Raw genomic sequence first — 22,041 nt, forward strand, 5'->3', positions numbered from 1 at the left:
TCCAGTTTTGTTTTCCACCAGTAGTGTTATGCTAAAATATTGTCCTCTCTTCTCGCCCTTATTGGCTTGGGTAAACTATTTAATATCATGGAAGTTAATCCTTTGTGTATATTGCAAATATTTTTTCCCAGTCTTTTAACTTTATGGTGTCTTTTTTCCAGATAGATGTTTGAAATTTGTATCTCGTCAGATATGTCAGTGTTTTGTGTTTTTTGTTTAGAAAAGAGTTCCCAGTAAGATTTTAAAGCCATTCTCTCATATCTGACAGCATTGGATTTTGCATTTTACTCAGTCATGCACTAAGTTTTTGTTTATAATGAAGTAGGCATCTGTCTTTTCAGCATACTTGTTTATATTGCAGAGGCTGTTATTTTTTTAAACAGTTTTATTGGGGTAAAATTGATATAGAAAAAACTGCACATTTGATGTATACAATTTGATGGGTTTGAGTGTGGGCATACACCCATGAAACCATCACCTCAATCAATTAATAGACATATCCATCACTTCCACAAGTTTGCTTGTGCCTCTTTGGTTTTTTGGTGAGGATGTTTAACGTGAGATCTACCCCATCAAGACATTTTTTTTTTATTAAGGTTATAAAAGTTAACATCCTTGTGAAATTACAGTTGTACATTATTATTAGTCATGTTGTAGCTACACCACTTCACCCCTAGTGCCCTCCCCCCACCCCCTTTTCCCCTGGCAATCACCGATCAGTTCTCTTTGTCCATATGTTAACTACCGCCTATGAGTGGAGTCCTACAGAGTTTGTCTTTCTCTGTCTGGCTTATTTCACTCAACACAATACTCTCAAGGTCTATCCATGTTGTTGTGAATGGGACGACTTTGTCCTTTTTTATGGCTGAGTAGTATTCCGTTGTATATATATACCACATCTTCTTTATCCAATCATCAGTTGCTGGGCACTTAGGTTGGTTCCATGACTTGGCTATTGTGAATAATGCTGCAATGAAGATAGGGGTGCATGGAACTTCTGGAATTGCTGATTTCAGGTTCTTAGGATAGATACCCAGTAGTGGGATGGCTGGGTCATAAGGTATTTCTATTCTTAACTTTTTGAGGAATCTCTGTACGTTTTCCATAGTGGCTGCACCAGTTTGCATTCCCACCAACAGTGTATGAGGGTTCCCTTTTCTCCACAGCCTCTCCAATATTTGTCACTCTTGGTTTTGGATATTTTTGCCATTCTAACATGTGTAAGGTGATATCTTAGTGTAGTTTTGGTTTGCATTTCCCTGATGATTAGTGATGATGAGCATCTTTTCATGTGTCTATTGGCCATCTGTATATCTTCTTTGGAGAAATGTCTGTTCATGTCCCTTGCCCATTTTGTAATTGGGTTATTTGATTTTTTATTGTTGAGTTGTGTGAGTTCTTTGTATATTATGGAGATTAACCCTTTGTCGGATAAATAACTTGTGAATATTTTTTCCCAATTAGTGGGCTGTTTTTTTGTTTCAATCCTGTTTTCCCTTGCCTTGAAGAAGCTCTTTAGCCTGATGAAGTCCCATTTGTTTATTCTTTCTATTGTTTCCCTCATGTGAGGGGTTACGGTGTCCGAAAAGATTCTTTTGAAGCTGATGTCAAAGAGTGTGCTGCCGATATTCTCTTCTAGAAGACTTATTGTTTCAGGCCTACTTTATTTATATTTTAAAGATTTTATTTTTTTCCTTTTTCTCCCCAAAGCCCCCCCAGTACATAGTTGTATATTCTTTGTTGTGGGTCCTTCTAGTTGTGGCATGTGGGACGCTGCCTCAGCGTGGTTTGATGAGCAGTGCCATGTCCGTGCCCAGGGTTCGAACCAACGAAACACTGGGCCGCCTGCAGCGGAGCGCACGAACTTAACCACTCGGCCACGGGGCCAGCCCCTGATTGCTGTAGTTTTAACATATGTTTTTGGAGTAACGTTTTTCCCACCTCAAGTCTTACTGACTTTTCCATGTACTTTTTTAGTTTAGATGTAAATCACATGCCATGAATCCACCTTTTCAAAGTTTACAGTTCCCTGGTGTTTAGTAACACAGTCATGTGTCGCTTAATGACAGAGAGACGTTCGGAGAAATGCATCATTAGGCGACTTCGTCATCGTGTGAACATCACAGAATGCACTTACACAAACCTAGATGGTATAGCCTGCATACCTAGGCTGGATGGTGCTCATCTTAGGCAACCACCATCCCATAAGTGGTCTGTCACTTAACCAAAATATCGTTATGCCCTGCATGACTGTAGTCACAAAGTTGTGCAACCATCACCTCTAATTCTAGGACATTTTCATTACCCCCAAAAGAAACCCATTAATAGTCACTCCCCATCGCTGCACTGCTCCCCCACCCACAACTGGCCCTAGGCAACCACTAATCTTCTTTCTGTCTCTAGATTTGCCTATTCTGGACATTTCCTACAGATGGAATCGTACAGTATGTGACCTTTTGTGTCTGGATTCTTTATTTGTGTATCCATTCGTCCACTGATGGACCTCTGGCTTGTTCTCAACTTTTGGCTATTTTAAGTAGCGCTACTGTGAACTTTGGTGTATAAGGATTTGTTTGAGTACCAGTTTTCAGTTCTTTTGGGTGTATACGTAGGGGTAGAATTGCTGGGGTATGTGATAATTCTTCATTTAACATTTTTTGTTTTATTTTTAGTTTTCATGTTTTATCTGGTTAAGTTTGTGAACTTACTATTAGGCCAAATTTTTATTAATTTAGTTGATTTAATTTATTGCTTAACTTGAAAGCCCCAGATAAGGTGTAGTTGCAAATAATGACAGATTTTTATCTCTTCCCTTTGAATATTTTAATCTTTTTTTGTAATATGATAGCTGAGACCTTTTACTCCTAGCTCCAGGATGGGAATGTTTTTAATATTTTGTTAGTGTGTATGCTATTTTCTATAAGTTTCTGGCAGATTCCTTTTGTTAAGGTAAAGTTTTCCTCTATCCCTAGTTTGCTAAGAATATTTTCTAGATCAGGAATAGGTGCTGAATATTATTATTTTCTTTTAAGAATTTATCGAGGGGCCGGCCCCATGGCCGAGTGGTTAAGTTCTTGCGCTCCCCTTCAGCAGCCCAGGGTTTCGCCGGTTCAGATCCTGGGTGCGGACATTGCCCCGCTCATCAGGCCATGTTGAGGTGGCATCCCACATGCCACAACTGGAAGGACCCACAACTAAAATATACAACTATGTACTCGGGAAGTTTGGGGAAGAAAAAGCAGAAATAAAAAAAAAAGAAGATTGGCAACAGTTGTTAGCTCAGGTGCCAATCTTTAAAAAAAACAGAATTTATTGAGATAGCGCATCTTTCTTGTAAACCATCAGTGTTTCTGGAGCATTGGACTTGTACCAGTATTTGCGTGGGTTGATTCTTGGTTGCTTCAGTAGATGTTTCTTCCCATCCAGACTGTTGGTCACACATAAACAAAACTGTTTTGTGTCTAATCAGTCTGAAAACCAATCTGAGAACCTGTGTTCTGGAAAATCTGTAGCGCCAAGTTCAGGGATGGTATAGAACTGTACGTGTTAGAATATTGTCCAGCATGTTTATTTTCTTCAGTCCTCATACTCTCTTCATTTTTTCCTGTAAGCTAACCAATTTAAAATCTTGTTATTCTGAGTCAAGAAACACCCTCCTTTACATGTTTATAAATATCCTCCATAATTGGTTTTGCTTGTCCTCCCACCTCATTCCTGATAAACAAAGCTACTGAATGCTTTGAATTTCCAGTGAAGTGGCAAATTATCTCTGTTCCTACGGTGCTCATCACCATAGTAACAGGAGCCAACTCATTCTTGAGGCGGGGCAGGATGCTGGTCCATTGCTTTTCAGAAGGATGTGAGACAATCCAAATACCATTCTGCAGATTAGACAGCAGGCCCGCTCAAGGTGTGTCTAAACAGCCTCAGCGTTCAGGAGATGCAGCTGAGAGTATGTGGCGTAGTCAAATCCCCTGAACTGAGGTTCAGTCACATTACAAACACTCCAAAACTAATCCACAGGGGCTTTACTTTCCGCCTGAGTACAGTCGAGAATCTTCCAGTTAAGGCTCATTAGTGCTCCCTCCCCCTCCCCAGGAACTTAATTAGAATCCTGGGGCTGGGTACAGAATGTGCCCTGAGAGCTAGAGAACTGCTGCCTGGAGGCCCTGGAAAGGGCTGACGGAGATTTGTGCAAAATGTCTTTAAAAAGCAATTTATTTCCAAAATTCAGGTGTATTTTGAGTTCTTTCTCTATTATAGTATCCCATACTTAAACCTTAGAAATGTTTAAAATTCCATGAAATAACATTTGTTGCAAGAATGAATGGTTAAGTAGGCTTCTCTCTTTAAAGTGAGTGTACTATTCAACTTGGAGATAAGATGACTCAGAAAATTAGGAAGAGCTGGCTACTAATGGATGTGATCAGACGTCTTTAGAAGGAACATAATCTAGTAAATGAGCAGCTAGAGAGGTTTAGAACAGTCAAGGGAATTAGTTCAAACTCAGAAGATTATGGACACCTGGGAAGTGAAAATCCATTTAGTTACATCAGCTGAAGAAAGTATGTAATAAACTGAAGTTGATTAGGTCTTGAGGAGGAGCTTAAGTACAAGCATTTCAAGCGGGTGCTTGTGCTTGTTCTGCCTTTAGGGCGGTGGATGAGGAGGCTGAGTCTGTGCACTGATTGAGTACTTGGGTTCTAAACTTAAGGGGGTGTAATTAGCTGTCCGTCAAAAACTGTACATCAAGATTCTTCATAGCTTGGTTGAATTCTTTCTTAGATGATTCTTCCTTAAATTATTCTTTTTTCATGTGTAACCCAAACCTACTGGTTTCATTATTACACTAGGAGAGGGGACAATATGAAGGGAGGACTCAGGCATTCCAATTTCTGAAACTGGAATTTTGATCCCCATTATGACTTAATTGACACACCAGTTTATATTATGAGCTAGCCTTGGGAGCCTCATCAACTGAGTGCAGTGATAAAAGTGGGTTTCTGGTCCTGCATCAGTGTGTGAAGCCTTGGCTAGGTGTCATCTCATGATTCCTCTATGTTTCTCAGGGTTTGTAATTCCAATGGGAAGGAGGGCATGTTCAGGAAACCAAAAAATATCATGTGGAGTTTTTTGAGCATGAAATAACAGGATTGGATGATCTTAAAAGATGTTTAACCAAGTTTTATGTTTCTTGATACTTTTGACTCACTCTTTCTAAAGGTTTAATTTTCTATTCAACGTTATTTTGGAGAATCACTGAATTTTGTTTCTTGGACTGGTGGGAATATGGGTAGAAATGTGGTGATGGGATAGAATTAAAATACCTGTGTGGCTTTCTTTTAAAAAGGGCATTTTGGAATTAAAGTCTTCTTTTAAGAACATCAAGAAAATTTCACAATAATTTGATTTTTCAGATAAAATTTAAGTATTTTAAGGAGATTTCCTCTTAGCCTCTTGAGCTTTTCCATTTTCCTGGTTCCATGCTAGGAAGAATGTTAATTTTAGAGCCGTTTTTCTTCATGGCTAGCCTTTGTTTTCGTGGTAAGTTCTGTCAGAGATAATTTTTTCCTGTTTGATTTGCCTGTTTTTTGTCCCTGTAACTACTGGTGTTCTTCCTCCCCTCTCCGTCTTCCTGGATGGGAGCCTGGAAAAGGCATTCATCTGTAGTTTTGATTTGTGTGTTTCCTGTAATCATGCAAGAAATCTAGAGCTGAGTGGCATCAGACAGCCATGATGTCATTTTTCTCTTTCCATCCAAATTTAGTTTTAATATTGAAAACTTAGGAAATATTGTACACTTACGCTAACGGTGAGTGACTATTGATTAACTTGATTCCCGGGAGTTCTTTCTTTCCCTGTATTGTCTCAACCTCTCAGTTTTTGTCTGTCTCTGTAAATGTTCCTCTAAAATTTGTTTCAGATCTATTTAGAGTATTTCAGGAATGGTTTGAGCACACACCAGGATTAGATTCAGTTCAAAAAAGACCTTGCTCTTGTGCCATTTTGCTTCTGTGTGTTATCCTGATGTTCTCCTCCCATTTCTGGGTTCATATATAAATGGGCACTCATTATTTCTAGTAGATTTTATTTAAAAGTTTTTAGGGGGCAGGCCCGGTGGCATAGTGGTTAAAGTTCCATGTGCTCCTCTTTGGCAGCCTGGGTTCACTGGATCAGATTCCAGGCGCGGATCTACACCACTCATCAGGTCACACTGTGGCGGCATCCCACATGACATAGAGGAGGACTGACACAGATGTTAGCTCAGCAACAATCTTCCTCAAACAGAAAGAGGAAGATTGGCAACAGGAGTTAACTCAGGGCCACTCTTCCTCACCAAAAAAATGTTTCATCATATGGTTGACTGTGAAATAGCTGTCTGAAACCTTATGTCTAAATGCATCGTTTGTGTATGACACACTCCCTGCTTCCCTTTCTCTCCATAGAGACCTCTTAGGTACCATATGCTTTTTTAGCCTGTCTCCCAACTAGAGCAGAAGTTTGAGGACAGGAAGTTTTGTACTTTGTTCACTGCTGTATCCTCAGTCTCTGGAAGAGTGCCTGGTACATAGTAGATGCTCAGTGGTGAGTGAATGAAAGATCTAATTGATAGTTTAGCTGCCAGTGTGAGATTTGAATAGAAGCAGAAATGATTGCTTAGGTGTTCAAATTAGAGATGGAAATTGTTTTATTCTTGTGATATGCAATGGAAGCAAATTCACCAAGGTTAAGGATTGGTGAAAACTCCCCTGGTTAAGGCGCCTGATCTCTTTCGGCCCCGTGTAATGATTGCAATTTGAGTGCAGCACTCCTGTTACAGATCTGGATGAGTGGGGCCTAGAGAGCTCCACCTTCTTAGACTGTTACTCACGTCTCTGGTATACGCTTCTATTGTCAGTATAAGAATAGTTTTTCCTATGCTGCTGTCATCCTCTCCTACACTGATTAATTTCTGGTCTGGAGCAGTATTTTGTAAACTTGAGTATCATGAATCCCAGCCAAAGGAAGAAATTTACTGAAGCCCTTCAATATAGAGAGAATGTTAAAATTTTTGTTACATTATAATGTAGTTAAATATGTGTAAACAAAACTAGTAAACCCTGTATGCTTCTAGATCTTATGCAACTATAAAGAGAAAATACGTAATGTATACAATACTCGGTATTTTGATATTAGTTTGAATCAAGTTTGAAAAACTAAATAGACACATGCGCTATAAATGCTGACGTTCACTCAGCAGACTCATGTTTTAAAGCCACTGTGATAACTCACCCTCTCCGCTTTTCTCTGTCTGAATCGCTGCTGAAACTTTTGTTCACACCTTGTTTGGCTTTCGTTTTGCCTTCATTAACTCAGGGTTTCAAGCACATTGGAGCATATCTGGAGGTGTTAGGTAATTATTTTCCAAGTGAATTCAGGAATGGAAGAGCATCCTATTTGATTATCCTTGGATGTTGAGTATTTTTCTCACCTATACATTCCACTCCTAGTAGAAGTAAGAATTACAGTAGGTGTTACTTGAAGGCACTGTTACGTGAAACCCTGAATGGACTGACTGAAAGGGCCTCCTTGCGTGTGCACCTAGGTCTCACGCTGTCAGCGCTCTGTGAGAGCCCAGGGGCTGCAGGCGAGCTTCAGGTTTGTCTCTAGGTAACGTTGAGTTCTCTGCTGATCACTGTCGAAGGCTTTTTGGATACAAAGCTGTTTCTCCAGTTGCCTTCTACTTTGCTTTCTAAAACTGGGAGGGAAGTGTTTAATACAATAGGGGCCTACGTCTCAGTTCCTGCAGTAAGACATTGTAGAGTGTTTTCATGGAGAGAACGTGGTGTGTCCCTCTGTTTATGTTTTATAACTTAAAATGTGGTGTGTTTTGAATTTTTCGTGTATCAGAAAATGTTGACCTTTGAAGGAATGGCTACATCACTACTGTGATCTTGAGCATGTTTCACTTTGAGTTTTTATTGCCTTTTTGGCACAATGATTGCAGACTTTGGGGTACAGAAACATTGAGGGATATGAGGTTTGTGGTGACCTGAGGACCACAAGGGGAATAGGATAGGCATGCAGAGATTGGGGAGAAAGAAGGAGCAGCTGGTACAAAGGCCCCAAGATGCAAATGAGCTGAGGAACAGAAAGAAGGCCAAATGAAACATTTGTGAAAGTGCTTTGTAGATAGAAAGCATTCCTTACAGCTCAGGTGCTGTTATGTTTAGGAAAGATGTTTGTTATCTTTTTCCAGTGAGCTGTGGTTTGTTAGCTACAGGGCCACCTTGCCTAGGGAGTAGGATCCTGCTTTGAGGATGGAAAGGAAGCGTTGAACCCACACGTCATAAATTCCAGTAGTTTGTGAATTATGATTAGTTACTTTATTTGTACTAATAGTATTTTTCTGAAAGATTTGCAGTAGGAAAGAGGAATGGGCTTAGTTGTAGAAATTTTGGGTGAGAGCGCTCTATATCGTTTCTACCTCCTACCACGGTTGGCTTTTTTGTCTGACCTGTAGAGTTTCACCATCTATTAAGCCAGCTCTGAAATCTGATCTTGGGTATCAGATTCTCCTTCGTGGTTTGGTTTGTTAATAATTTGAAGTACCTAAGAGTTCTGGGTATGAACTCTGCATACTTTATAATTAATTTAGAACCAGGGAAGTTAGAATTTTCTGTTAAAGTAATAAAGCATTGTGGCTTTAAAAATATATATATAAAACTGTTATACAGAAATAACTAAAACATGATAATAGGACATAGTTTATGTTTTTATGGCCCTTAAAGATGGAAATATTTTTAAACTCCATGTTCTCTTCCTTTCTAGTTGGGTGTAGAGGAGCCTGTTTGTCAGAAATTTTGTTAGTGCTGATGTTGGTTTGGCTTTTTTTTAAATCCATGTAAACATGACCCTAGACAGCTGTGTTTAATATAGTAAAGAATCCTGGGGAGACTGTACAGTGTTTCTTTTTGGGATTTAGTGTCTGTGTGTTTTAGTATTTAAAGGATGTGGTTTGGGGCTTTCAGAATGAGAGGGAGGTTGCCTAACTCATAGCTGAAAGCCTGCAGATCCAGACTGTTCTGTCCTGGAGGTAATTAGCAACGGGAAAGTATGAAAGCTGTTTTTACTCTAGTTAAACTGACAGTATTAAGTTAAATAATTTTATTGCGGAAGCGTGTGTTTGCACATGGTTGGTGAGTAGAATTTTCTTGAAAATCTGATATTGCATAGGAATGTTTTAGGCAACTAGAGCGCTGGGAAAAAAGCTGCTACTCAAGCCAAACTACTTTCTGCTTTGCAGAAAAGTAACACAGATTAAAAGTGCCCATGGCCTGGAGCGCGTCCTCTGTGCCTCCACCTCATCCACCTCCCCTCTGTGAGAGAGCAGGGCGCTAGATCAGGAACCATGGGTGGAGGTGCTTGCCTGCATCGACTTCCTGGGCTGCCCAAGTATTGATTAGTCAGACACTCACAATGTCCCACTTAAGAGATTCTTGCTGATTGGCTGGTTTCTTTCAAGTCCTTAGGTTGGACATGGACTCGCTCTAACGAATACTTGCCAGGCACGAGGGAGGCATTTTGCTGCGTGTTCTGTGTGCGATACAGAAAGGAGTGAGGGGATGCATACTGTTCAGGAGTTTACAGTGTAGGAGGGGAGATGAAGACAGGGTAGACCGCGGTACGTGTCTCAAGGGAAGCCCAGCTCTGGGAATTCAGAGGCATATGGTAAGCCGTTCCGTAATATCGATGGTTGGGGTGGGGCAGTGGATGAGGCCTGGGCAGGGAGGGGCCCATTTGTGTAAGCAGTTTCAGTTCTGATGGGTAAAGAACGATAAAGATGTTAACAGGTAGGGAAGAAAGGTCAAATGGCCACTATGAAGATGCAGGGAAAAACAGAAGGAGGGACTAAGGCAGGAGCTATTAATCAGACGCCCAGAGTTCTATAGAAAATTGTTTACGTGTACTCTGGCATTTTTCTGGGGCAGAGAACTCTGAAACCTTTTCTGAGACTCTGAAAAGGGTCCAGGGTCCAAAAAAGATTGAGAACCGCTGTGCTAAGTTATCAACCTTTGATGACTGAGAGGGTGTTGAGGCTTGGTAGAGAAATAAGGAAGTCATGTGGTAGAACAGACTTGTCCTTGTGGGAGGTGGGGTGGGAGTTAGGGAACTGAGCTTAAGAAATGGTCCCCGGAGGGCGACGATTGCCCTGTCACACTGGGTTTCCCACCCAGCCTGTTAGGTGGATCCGCTAGTAGGCTGTGTGACAGTGAAGTGGAGGTGTTCTAGTCAAAGGGGTCTCTCAGCATTATTATCTCCTGCTTTATTTGGAGGCCAGATTGATAAAGATGTAGGAGACTAGGATGCTATTCTAGAATCCTTCCTGCCCTTAAGTAGCTGATGGTATGGAATGCTTTCCTTTTGGCTTTTTCTTCAGCTTGGATCTGTGCATGTTCAGTTATCTTTGGGTCTTTGGTAATTTCCTGGGCAAAGGGAAACATTTCTATTAAAATGAACTTGAAGTGACTTTAGTCTGTGACTTATTTTTCCTTTTAAAGAATGGAGAACCCCTTTGATTTTGAGGGTTTAGAAAATATAATAAATACACTGTAGTTGTAATTAGGAACCTCTGTACAGCTGATTTGGTGGCTCTACTGTTAACTGTTATATAAATAAGTGTGTGTATACACACACGGCTTCATTTAAAATCCTATAAAGTACATTTTTAAAAAGCGACCCATCACTTAGAATTCTAAGATGAACTGGTGCTTGTATAATCAGTCATTTAAAATATTCATTACACTTTAAATGGTCAGTTTTCACCTTTGTGAAATGGGCATAATAATAATAATTGTATGTATCTCAGAGTTGTCCTGGAGATGAAATTAGTTCATATACATACATAATCAAGCTCTTTAGAATCATGTATAATTTAAGTGCTCAATAAATACCAATGGCTACATTATTATTAATATTAATAGTTTAGGGGCCGGCCCAGTGGTGCAGCAGTTAAGTTCACACGTTCTGCTTCTTGGCGGCCCGGGGTTCCCCGGTTCGGATCCTGGGTGTGGACATGGCACCACTTGGCAAAAGCCATGCTGTGGTAGGCATCCCACATATAAAGTGGAGGAAGATGGGCATAGATGTTAGCTCAGGGCGAGTCTTCCTCAGCAAAAAGAGGAGGATTGGCAGTAGTTAGCTCAGGGCTAATCTTCCTCAAAAAATTAATATTTTAATATTAATACTGTCATTTCCCTCTTTCCCATGGGTGCATGTGGGGAGTGACTGTTGTTATAAAAGGATTTACAATTAGATCTCTTTAAATAGCAAAATTTCCTATGCATTTATTTAAACGTTTAATTTATATTTAAAGTTATAAAAGTTAAGTGCACTTAAGGCAGATTCAGGTATTAGACTGCTCATTTAGGTTACAGAATGAGGAATTGAAAGCCATTTCTGTTTAATTAAGAAATGGATTGATTGGTCTTGACTGCTGTTGTCTTTCAGTTCTTTTTTGTTTGACTGCCTGTGTGCTTGTCTCCATTTCCATTTTATCCTTTTTGTTGCTTTCTAATTTACTTCCTGTTCAGTTTTCAGTAATGGGTGTGGAGTAGGGCTGGTGCCCAGTGTCTGAACCAGGAAGAAGTGGTGCATAGGTCGTTGTGGGGCCAGGTGGAGAGGGAATTCCGGTGAGGCCCACAGAGCTGCCTTCCCCGGGAGCCGCTGGAGCCCAGTTGCCTCCCCCCACATCAGCGTGCACGTGGCTCCGCAACGTGTGCATAATGGATGTGTCGAGGCTCACTCATCCATTGTTTTCCAAATGCTTCCATTGGTTTGTTGCTCCTTTTTAAAGACCAGTAATTATGTACAAAAATATAGAAATAGTAGAATGTTAAACCCCCACTTAGCCATTACTCAGTTCAACAATTGATTGTCTCATGGCCAATGTTGTTTGATCTAGACTCCTAGCCATTTCTTCTTTCCCTATTGTTTTGAAGAAAATCTGACATCATATCATTTAATCTAAAAAGACTTTAGGATGAATATCTAAGAGATGAGAACTTAAAAAGACATATATACATACACATATATATTAATTTTTACGGTGTGTCTATTTGACTCAGGACCCACATATTTAGTTGGTTAGTTTCTGAAGTCTTAGTATATAGGCTCCCCCATCTCTCTGTCTTTCTCTCTAACTTGGAGTCTGCTTGAAGAAACCAGCCTTATTTTGTTCTGTAGTTTCCCTGCAATCTAGAGTCTTCTGTTTTGTATCCCTCGGGTGTTTAACCTATTTCTCTGTCTCCTTTGTTTCCTGTAAATTGGTAGCTGGCTGTAAAGGATTGACCAGATTAGAATAGATTTTGTGTGTGTGTGTGTGTGTTTCCCCGATCAGGAGCTTATTATATCTGGTCGTGTTTTTCAATTTTGTGATGTTAGCAGCTACTGATGATCAATGCCTAGATCCATTAACTCAGTAAAAGTTGGAACGTATTGATATCTATTTCTATCACTCCTTCCATTTATTTGGAATCAAAACCTATCAGGAAATTTTTCTTTAAGGCATTTAATAGCTTTATGTGTATTTTATTTTGAATCAGTATTGTCTCTCTGACTTTGTAGCAGTGATTAAAGTATAGTACATGATTTGGTATTGAGATGTGCAAACTACTGTAGGGTAGCTGATCACGCAGAATGACTTCACACCCACAGAGTTCATCTAGTCAGGAAGTTGTCTTGCAGGGCTCACTGCTGGTTGTTTCCCAGCTAGAAATACTTATTGGGGATAAATATGCATTCGAATTAATGTGTACTTCCCTACTTGTGGAATATAAATTGCTATTTTAAAGTCTTACTTGCTTATTTAAGTTATTTTTTAAATGAGCTTATTTTTCTAAAAATCATTTCTAGGCTTCACTTGGAACTGGGAACAATAAAGTCTAAAATATATCTGCTTTGGGGCTGGCCTGGTGGCGCAGCGGTTAGGTTTGCATGTTCCGCTTTGGGCGCCCGGAGTTCGCCGGTTTAGATCCTGGGTGCAGACATGGCACCGCTTGTCAAGCCATGCTGTGGCAGGCGTCCCACATATAAAGTAGAGGAAGATGGGCATGGATGTTAGCTCAGGGCCAGGCTTCCTCAGCAAAAAGAGGAGAACTGGCAGCAGTTAGCTCAGGGCCAGTCTTCCTCAAAAAAAAAAAAAAAAAAAAATCTATATATCTGCTTAGGGGTCGGCCCATGGCCGAGTGGTTAAATTCTTGGGCTCTGCTTCGGCGGCCCAGGGTTTCACTGGTTCAGATCCTGGGTGTGGACAAGGCAACGCTCGTCAGGCCACGGTGAGGCAGCATCCCACATGCCACAACTAGAAGGACCCACCACTAAATATTCAACTACGTATCGGGGGGCTTTCAGGAGAAAAAGGAAAAATTAAAGTCTTTAAAATCTATCTGCTCAGTACAGTTAGCTCTGGTGTTACTTATTGAAGACTTCGGTTTCGAAATTGTGTAGTTTTTAAACAAAATTGTAGCAGGGAGGCTTGGAAGAGAAGTGATTTTGTTCGGTTTTCTAGTTTACAGCAAGTGCCATTTCATAATTGGTACATTTTACATTTGAGTACTATCCAAAGGGATCTGAGGCCCACATGGTGTCTTTGAGGACCTTCCAATTGGTCCTCTAATAAACAGTTATAATATGACAATATTTTTGTTTGTTTCTGGAAGGAATTTGTTTAGGAAGAAAAGTCTCCTCATTGGTGTTTCCTGTAAAGCGAGCAGCTGAAGCTGGGGGCCTAGAAAGTGGTCTAAGGCCCAGTGGCCTGACCAGCTCAGCGCCGCCTGTAAGAAGAAACGGGCGGGGTTCATGGGAGATTTTCCTCGGTAAATCTGAAAGTGACCAGACAGTTAACTTCTTTCCCCTCCTACACTCATTGCCGTTCTCCTTTCCTCTCTTCAGATCTTGGTCAAGGTCAACGCTCTGGAGGTGAGCAGACTCGCTTCCTACTCAAAGCTATTGAGTGTGGTTGAATTTATTGTTCAGATATGTCTGCAATGGAATAAACCTGATTTTCACTTCTCTTTCGAGGATTTTGTTTCTGCTTTCCAGATGAACTTGGACTTTTGTGTAAATGGACATAGAAGAGAAATTAAAATAATAGATCAGGAGATTTAAGTTTTTTAGCAGTTTGTCAGATGCTTCTTCAAGTTGGTTTTATGTAACTCTTTAGAAAATAAGGTATAGTAAATCTCTTTAAGGAGTAACAGATTCTTTTCTGGGCCTTCATCTAATACCTCATTGGGTCCAGCCCAGCTGCAGCGATCCAGAGGGGGTGCTTTTACAGCAGAGATGGATGTTACGTCGCATCCCGTTTTCCAGGTTCTAGTGTCGCATCTAAAATATGTCATTCGTTCCAATTCAGCAAACATTTTTGCAAGTGAGGCTGCAGAGCAACAGTGGAAAACCAGGCAAACAAGTGTCCCTGTTCTGGAGAGCTTCCATCTTAGTGCAGTTATCCAGAGTTCCCTCAGTAGAGTAGTAGAATCCTGCGTAAGTTTCTTTTTTGCCCAATCGTCGGAACGGATCCAGACCTGCTTTTTGAGGAGTCAGGGAGCACCTATGCCTGGAGAGAGTAGAATACAAGCCAGCTTTAAAAATTCCACAACGTAACATTATCTCTGCTGGCTATGAGTTTGGTAGGTAGAAAATAATGGGTCTTCTTTCAGTTAACAAGAAACCTGCTAGTGATTCCTACCTATTGTTTTCTCTTTTTTATTCTGGGATTTTGTGCCGAATTGCAATAGGTTTTCTTAGATCTTCTGAAATAATATTTCTTCCCTCTTCTGTCCTTTCCTCACCTTTAGTGTTGGCTAGTAGGATTAAAATCTATTCTGATATTATTTGGTTAATCATTTAGCTACTTCCCAAAGGACTGGAAGTAGCTAATGTAAACATGGTTACTGCAAAATCCTATATTTTTCAAGATAATCTCAACTTCAAGTATTTCGTTCTGTTTTTGGACAGACTTAATTTTTAATTTAGATAATCAGTGGACCTTTAGGTGAGTGCTGTTGAACCTGAGTCCACGGACCCTGATGCCTTAGGGAGGTGGCGTGTGTCTCCTGAGCCGATGGTGCCACACTTTGTAGCCACCTGCCGTTTCTCCTCACTTTCCTGAGGAGGGGCCCTTTGCTTTCATCAGCCCTTCAAAGGGCTTAGTGACTGCAGAAAAGGTTAAGAACCACCGTACGCTGTATAAATGAGATTTTAATAAGAATGAGGATGCTTTCTCCCTTCCTGACGTATTTGGCAGAAAGTTAGAAGATTGTCCAGCTGTTTATTATTGGAGCAGTGAGCTCTTGAATCATTTGAAGTGTTCTCTTGAGCCAACTTGGATTATGTAGAGATCTAATCGAAATCGCTTGCTTTTCTTTTATGTGATCTTAAAACATCAAACTTTAACCTGCGAGTTCTTGCATTTTACCCCATTGTTTACATTTTACCCTACTGAATACAATTCAGCCTCCCCTCCTTCATGGAGTGAGGTCCTAACCCCCACAGTACCTCAGAAAGTGACTGAATCTGCAGAGGCAGCCTTTAAAGGTGATTAAGTTAAAAGGAGGTAGATAGGGTGGGCCCTAATTGAATCTAACTGGCTCCTTAGAAGAAGAGGAAATTTGAACATGCAAGAGAGACACCAGGGACATGTGTGCCTGTGTGTGCAGAGGAAAGACCATGTGAGGACACAAGGTCATCTGCACGCCAAGGAGAGAGGCCTCAGAAAAAACCAAACCTGCAGATGCCTTGATCTTGGACTTCCAGCCTCTGAAACTGTGAGAAGTAACTTCTGTTGTTCAAATCACCCAGTCTGTGGCATTTTGTATGGCAGCCCTAGCAAACCAGTACACTCATGATGAAGTAGAGGTTGAGTGACAGTAGAAAGTATAACAAAGTAACTGTTTCTCTTTGCCCTAGTACATTTTTGGGGAAATGATGAAGTGTTATATAAAGCTTCACACAGTCTAGTACCAGAAAGAGATGGTAGGACCTAGGAAATCTAGATATAACAGATATTAATATTAATTCCTATTCTTTTTTTTTTTTAAAGATTTTATTTTTCCTTGTTCTTTCAAAGCCCCCCAGTAGATAGCTCTGTATTTTTAGTTGTGGGTCCTTCTAGTTGTGGCATGTGGGATGCCGCCTCAGCATGGCTTGACAAGCAGTGCCATGTCTGCGCCCAGGATTCGAACCAGCGAAACCGTGGGCTGCCGAAGCGGAGTGCGTGAACTTAACCTCTCGGCCACAGAGTCGGCCCCAATTAATTCCTATTCTTATTGGTCTTATTCTTTATTGATTTATCATTTTACAGTTTCCCGTTTGTCTGTGGTTCTATTTTAATATCATTCTATCCTCTAACATTTCTCATCTCATGGAGCTAACTTTCGTAAGTAAGTGTACTATAAATCAACACCAGGACAGTAGCTGTGTGTATACGCCTGCCTGTGTTCTGCACAGTCATTCCAGCCAAGCCTTATTCTCTGATAATGTCATCTGTCCTCAGGCATCTGCTCCACACTGTCATACTTACATTCAATTTTTGAAGTTTTTCTGTGCCAAAAATAAAATTTGAATGTTTCCAGTGATGCTTAACTTGATTCCATACATTGGAAACTTTTAGATTTGGAAATGAATGAAGGCTAAGGCATCACTGTATGTTTCTCAGGTTTGCCACGAGGGCAGGAATTCCATCAGTTTTGTTCATGCTGAAGCCCCCGGGAGGTTAATTATTTGGTAAACGAATCGATTGATTTTAAGTAAGGTATCAAACTCAAGGCATCCAAAATTGAACGTACAGCCAGAATTCTGCTTCTTTTCATGGTTAGACTTCTCAGTCTTCGTTTATGACATTGAGAATAAGCTTGCTAAAGGAGTACCTCCTCATATGTTCGTTGTCTGCTCCCTCCCTCGTCGTGTAGTGTGGTAGCAGGCGTGTGGCCTTGGGCTTCTGCTGGCGGGCACATCCAGCTTCTTGATGTGCTTGCTGTGTGAGCTTGGCAACTTCCTTAACCACATTCTGCTTTGATCTCTTCATCTACAGATGAAGATAGTAAGAGTATAATATTGGAGATAATAAGAGTATAATTAGGCTTTGGGGGGGATTGTGAGCTTAGAACAGTTTCTGTTTGGCACACAATAAACATTTTAGAGCTAGTAGAGCTGCTCTTATTCTAGAATGAAGCCAGATTATTCTGTTCTCGCTTATTTTTCATCTACTCACACTCTGACTCAAGAATTCCTCTTTTGGGGAATCTTCTACGGACATACCTTTAAATGCATAAAAGATTGTATCTGTGAAGATGTTATGTTGTAATGGCCAGGGTTGGAGGGAATGGTTTAATTAGTTCTGGTACTTACACACTTAACAGTTGATGGGTTCGAAGGCCATGTAATAAAAAGTACAACATTGTATGTACAATATGGTTACAACTATGTTAAGTAAATGCCTAGTCACATCCAGGAATTTCTAGAGGATAGGATTTATAAGGGTTCTTTTCCTCCCTGACTTCTTTTTGGATTCTGGGTTTACACAAAAGTAGTTCGTTTTTGTTTTGTTTTTTTTGAGGAAGATTAGCCCTGAGCTAACATCTGCTGCCAATCCTCCTCTTTTTGCTGAGGAAGATTAGCTTTGAGCTAACATCTGTGCCCATCTTCCTCTATTTTATATGTGGGACGCCTGCTACAGTATGGCTGGATGAGCGGTGTGTAGGTCTGCGCCCGGGATCCAAACCAGCGACCACTGGGCCACCTAAGCAGAGCATGCCAAACTTAACCACTGTGTCACTGGGCTGGCTGCAAAGCTACTTCTAAATGCCCAAACTTTACCCTTTGTATACCTTGTTATAAACCATGACCTTTCCTATTTGGCTTTAGGAATTCCAGGTTTAGTCAAATTCTGCAGAATGGGATGGCTGTGGGGTTAGAAAGATAAAGACGGACCCTCTGTGTCCTCAAGGAATAGTTTTATGTGAGAGGTCTTATACAAGCACATACACTCGAGTATGTGTTTTTTGTCCAATCACATGACAGTATGGGCTCCTCAGTGCCTAATGGGTGGTTTTCTGTAGTGTAGATTTCTCACATTACCCTGTGCAAGTACTCATTTTTAACTCCAGTATTTAAACTGGCTTTGATGAGCTCTAAAAACAGGCCCCAAAGTACACAACTTTTTCAGTTTTCTATTGACCATAAACCTCATTGCTTTACAAGTGCTGGTTCTTAACAAAGTGTACCTCGACCAGCCAGTGCACAGACTGCTGCGTCAGTCTTGGTTCAGCAGACCCTAGAGGAATGTGGTGGAAGGAGGAGTGATTACTAAACAGCTGGGCTCTGTTTCTTTGGTAAACACCATGGGTCCCGTTTCTGAAGGAATAACCCTGCCCCTTCCACCCCCAGCAGGGTTTCAGACAGTCTGCATTTGCCAGCCCGTTGGTCTGCATTGATACTGCAAGCAAACTGTTTTGTGTGGTGCCTTAATATTTGTTACCCTGAAGTTTTATGTTTTTACCTTCTTTTTTGTTCTTTCCGAGGGATAAGCCATTTTAAAATTGTTACCTATCGTGGTGTGTCCAGCTGGCTGTGTTAGGTACTTGCCTTAAGATCCAGGCCGCACCCAGGGGTGAGTGAGTGTTGGCAGCCAGGCACAGTGCGGAGTGACATTTAGACTGGACAGTTAGTAGTTGCTCTGTTGTTTTTCATATCAAATGTTATTTGGCACCTAATGGATTTTTGAACTGTGTTCATGGCTGACCTTAGAATCTTTAACATTTATTCCCTAGGAAACATGACATCCTTATGTCTGAGTTACATTTCAGTCAGAGGGCTCTGATCAGTTCTTTGAAAGGACTGCGTGTGCAAGTGATGTCAAAAATTGCTATTGCCTTAAAAATATATAAATTTATATAAAAATATATATGGAAGAATGATTGGTTTCAAAGTAAAAAAAAAGCATCAGCTCACTCAAGGAAGTAAAATGCTATATGAAGGGTTTTCTTCTCCTTTGTTTTCTGTAAGAAGTATTAGAATAGGAAAAATAAGCAAGAAAGTTTTAACAGAAATGCTGAATATCTGAACCTGTGAAGGAACATTTTCTTGGTAACACTCAATATAGTTTTCAAAATATATTAATTTTGGGGGGACTAAACTTAGTTAGGCTTCATCTGGATTTTGATGTTCATTCTAGCAGGGGCTACCAAATTGTAGATGCCTCATCAGCTCTGGTAGCAGTAGTGACATGCCAGTGTTTTGTGACTGTTGGCATTCTGTCACAGGAGCAATAGGAAATAAATTTGTGAGCTCCTGTTCACTGGGTTAGCTTAGTGGAACATGGTAAATGTAACAATGTAATATTTCAATTGGTCTCTATCCTCAAGTGTTAGTTAATAATTCATAACAGCCTGAGCAAGTGTTCTGCCTCCAGCCCTCCCCTTTCCTCCGTACTCCAAGAAAAGCGGAGGGGGGGACCCATAGCACCTTGCATAAATATCACTCGTTCAGTGTTTGCAGTATTGTTAGATTGTGTTAGGTGTCACTTGTTGTGATCACAGTAGAACAGCAAAGTAGTGGCTACTTTCCTAACTTGTAATATTGTACTTGGTTGTCCCATTAAGCTTATCATAAACCTTATTTTCTGGAATTTAGCTTTTTCAGTCTTTAATCATGATAGAGAATCTGTATGGCAGATAACTGTGAAGCAGGTCTGTGCTGTATTTAAATACCATTGTGAAATCTAAGAATGATGACAGCTGTGAGCACTGAGTTCTTGAAAACCATGCATGTGTTTCCAAAGGCTGTTCTGTGTTGCTCCCTATCTATTAACAGACAATATAGGATTTTTCCATTAAATTGTGTATTGCTCACCATCCAGCCCTCCTGAGGTACAGTTCAAAGTTGCCATGACATGGCTTTAGAGGGTATTAGTTAAGAAAGTGGTGAACATAATGTAGTCTACCCAGAAATGGAAATAGAGTGATGCACACCTAAAATTTATATAATGTTATAAAGCAGTGTTACCTCAAAAAAAAGAGGTGTGAACGCCCTCCCCCAAAAAGTCAGCCCCCAATATTCTCGGAGCTCAGTTTGAGCAATGCTGTCTTTTTGACCTTGTTCTGCCTGAGCTGGTGCATTCTGTCAGTGCTGAGGGGCTCGTGGAGTCTTTGCTTACGCCTGCACCTGTGTTGAGACCCTCCTGGTCCTGGCACTTTTTCCATCTGGATGGCTGTGGAAGCAGTTTCTACGTAGTTGGATTAGTATGGCTTCTTATGTGCTGATATGTCTACTTTAGTTGATCACAGTTCTGTGTAGAGATTTTACCTGACACTTAAGAAAAACTGACCCAATTTGAACGATAAAACTCTTTAAATAATTCTAACAGCATCTGTTCAATTTTATTTGTGTCGTAATTGAACCTAGTATTCCTATGGGGTTTTTTTGTAGCAAGGAAAGTATAGATCCAGGAGACTGTTATCTAATTCAAATCTTAATTCTATCACTATCGAGCTGTGGGGCTTCAAAAGGCATTTTAGCTCTGTTACCTCATTGGCAAAAAGCAAGGATTTCGTTATATGTACCTGCGGTACTTGCTGGAGCTCCGTAATGGTCCAGTGAAGGCGGCGGTCATAAGCCGTTCTCTGGGCGCTTTTACATTTTTAAAGAAACTGAATTTATTTACTGTGTACTTTTCCCCTCTGAAGGGAGCACGGGAGGGCTCTTTCAGGGACTATTCTATTTTTATTCCTCTGACCTTTAAAAGTGACTCTTATTATGCTAATAAATGATGGCTCCTTTTTGGAATTAGCATTCCTGTACCTTTAACGAAGCAGAAAGAAACAGGAAATGCCTTACTTTCTAACCTGTTTTGAGAGTCAAGGCCATAGACTGAGTGACTTCTGTTAGCACTGGGACGCATCCCGTCCTTTCCCCTGGGCGAAGCTCGCGTTGCCATCGGACTCCTCCTGAGCAGGTCCCCTCCACCCTGGAGTCACTATGGCTCTTTAGACTTCGAGTTTTGTTCAAGCACTTTTTTCCTGAGCAAAGTTAAATTCTCTTCCGTGGCTTCCTTTTGGGATTGTGCACGATGTTTAGGTGAGAGTTTTTGCAGCTTTTTTGAGTTGAAATCAGAAGTTAAAGTCTAAAAGGAGTACTGGCATTATTTGAAAGCAGGATCTTGGCCTTTACCGGAGGCAAGTTGCTCGGGTTTTGATGGGTTGATCTGTCTCACCTTATTCCTGGGCAGGATGTAAGGTGACAGTTATGTACGAAGACTTTCTTCTTCGCAGCCAGGCGCCGTGGAAGCTGGAAGCTGGCCGGGGCTCGCCTCCTCACCTTCTTGCCACTCCTTCACGAACTTCGACCCCCGCCTCACTTGCCGGCTGCTTCCTCTCAGCAGGGTCTTCAGGGGGCTCCACTGCCAGCTGGACACGGTTCTTGATTCGACCTTGCTGTAGGGTCTTAAAGTGCCTGCTCCTTTTTATGTACATTTTTTCTTATTATAACAGTAATATATGTAATATATGTTCATTGTGAAAATTTTGGAAAAAGACGTCTGTGATCTGGATCCGGAAAACTTTTTCCTCATTGAATTTCTATGACAGCTGTGTTGTTCCTTTCCTCCTCTTTCTCTTGGTCAGACCTGTGTTAGTTAGCCTCCTAGATGTCTCTGTCTTGCAGGCAGCACTTCTTAAAACTGAACTTCCTTCCTCTTCCCCTTCTCCAGATCTGTCCAGCTACCGGTGTGACCCTCTCGCTAAAAGGTGCTGCTCTGCAGCCAGTTGCTGAAGCCCTAAGATAGGACCCATCTTTGGCTCCTCTTCCTCAGCTTCCATTTACAATCAGTAGCTAAAGATCCTGCCTGTTCTTCCTTCCTAATCCATTCACTTGTCTCTCCACTCATGACACCTTAGCTTGGACTCTGATTATTTCTCACCCACCTCAGTTTCCCAAAAGCGTCCTCTACTTTTGAACCTCTTAGGAGTTTATCTTCCTTCAGGGCTTAGGTTAGAGAACCAGGGC

The 22,041-nt window shown here is 41.0% G+C and overlaps 1 protein-coding gene across 9 annotated transcripts in view; it reads left to right on the plus strand.

The window, feature by feature from the left end:
- Positions 1-22,041, plus strand: part of FBXO34 (F-box protein 34) — a 75,620-nt gene that overhangs the window by 43,653 nt on the left and 9,926 nt on the right. Inside the window, exon 1 of one of the 9 annotated variants that reach the window (XM_070249690.1) lies at positions 4,978-5,070. The exons of the other annotated variants lie outside the window; for them this stretch is intronic. Coding sequence (XP_070105791.1) covers positions 5,048-5,070 — 23 coding nt within the window. The 5' untranslated portion in view covers positions 4,978-5,047. Of the gene's footprint in view, positions 1-4,977; positions 5,071-22,041 lie in introns of those variants that run through there. 9 annotated transcript variants of the gene reach the window in all.

The sequence above is a fragment of the Equus caballus genome, chromosome 24 (genome assembly GCF_041296265.1).
Source record: "Equus caballus isolate H_3958 breed thoroughbred chromosome 24, TB-T2T, whole genome shotgun sequence".
Taxonomy (NCBI): domain Eukaryota; kingdom Metazoa; phylum Chordata; class Mammalia; order Perissodactyla; family Equidae; genus Equus; species Equus caballus.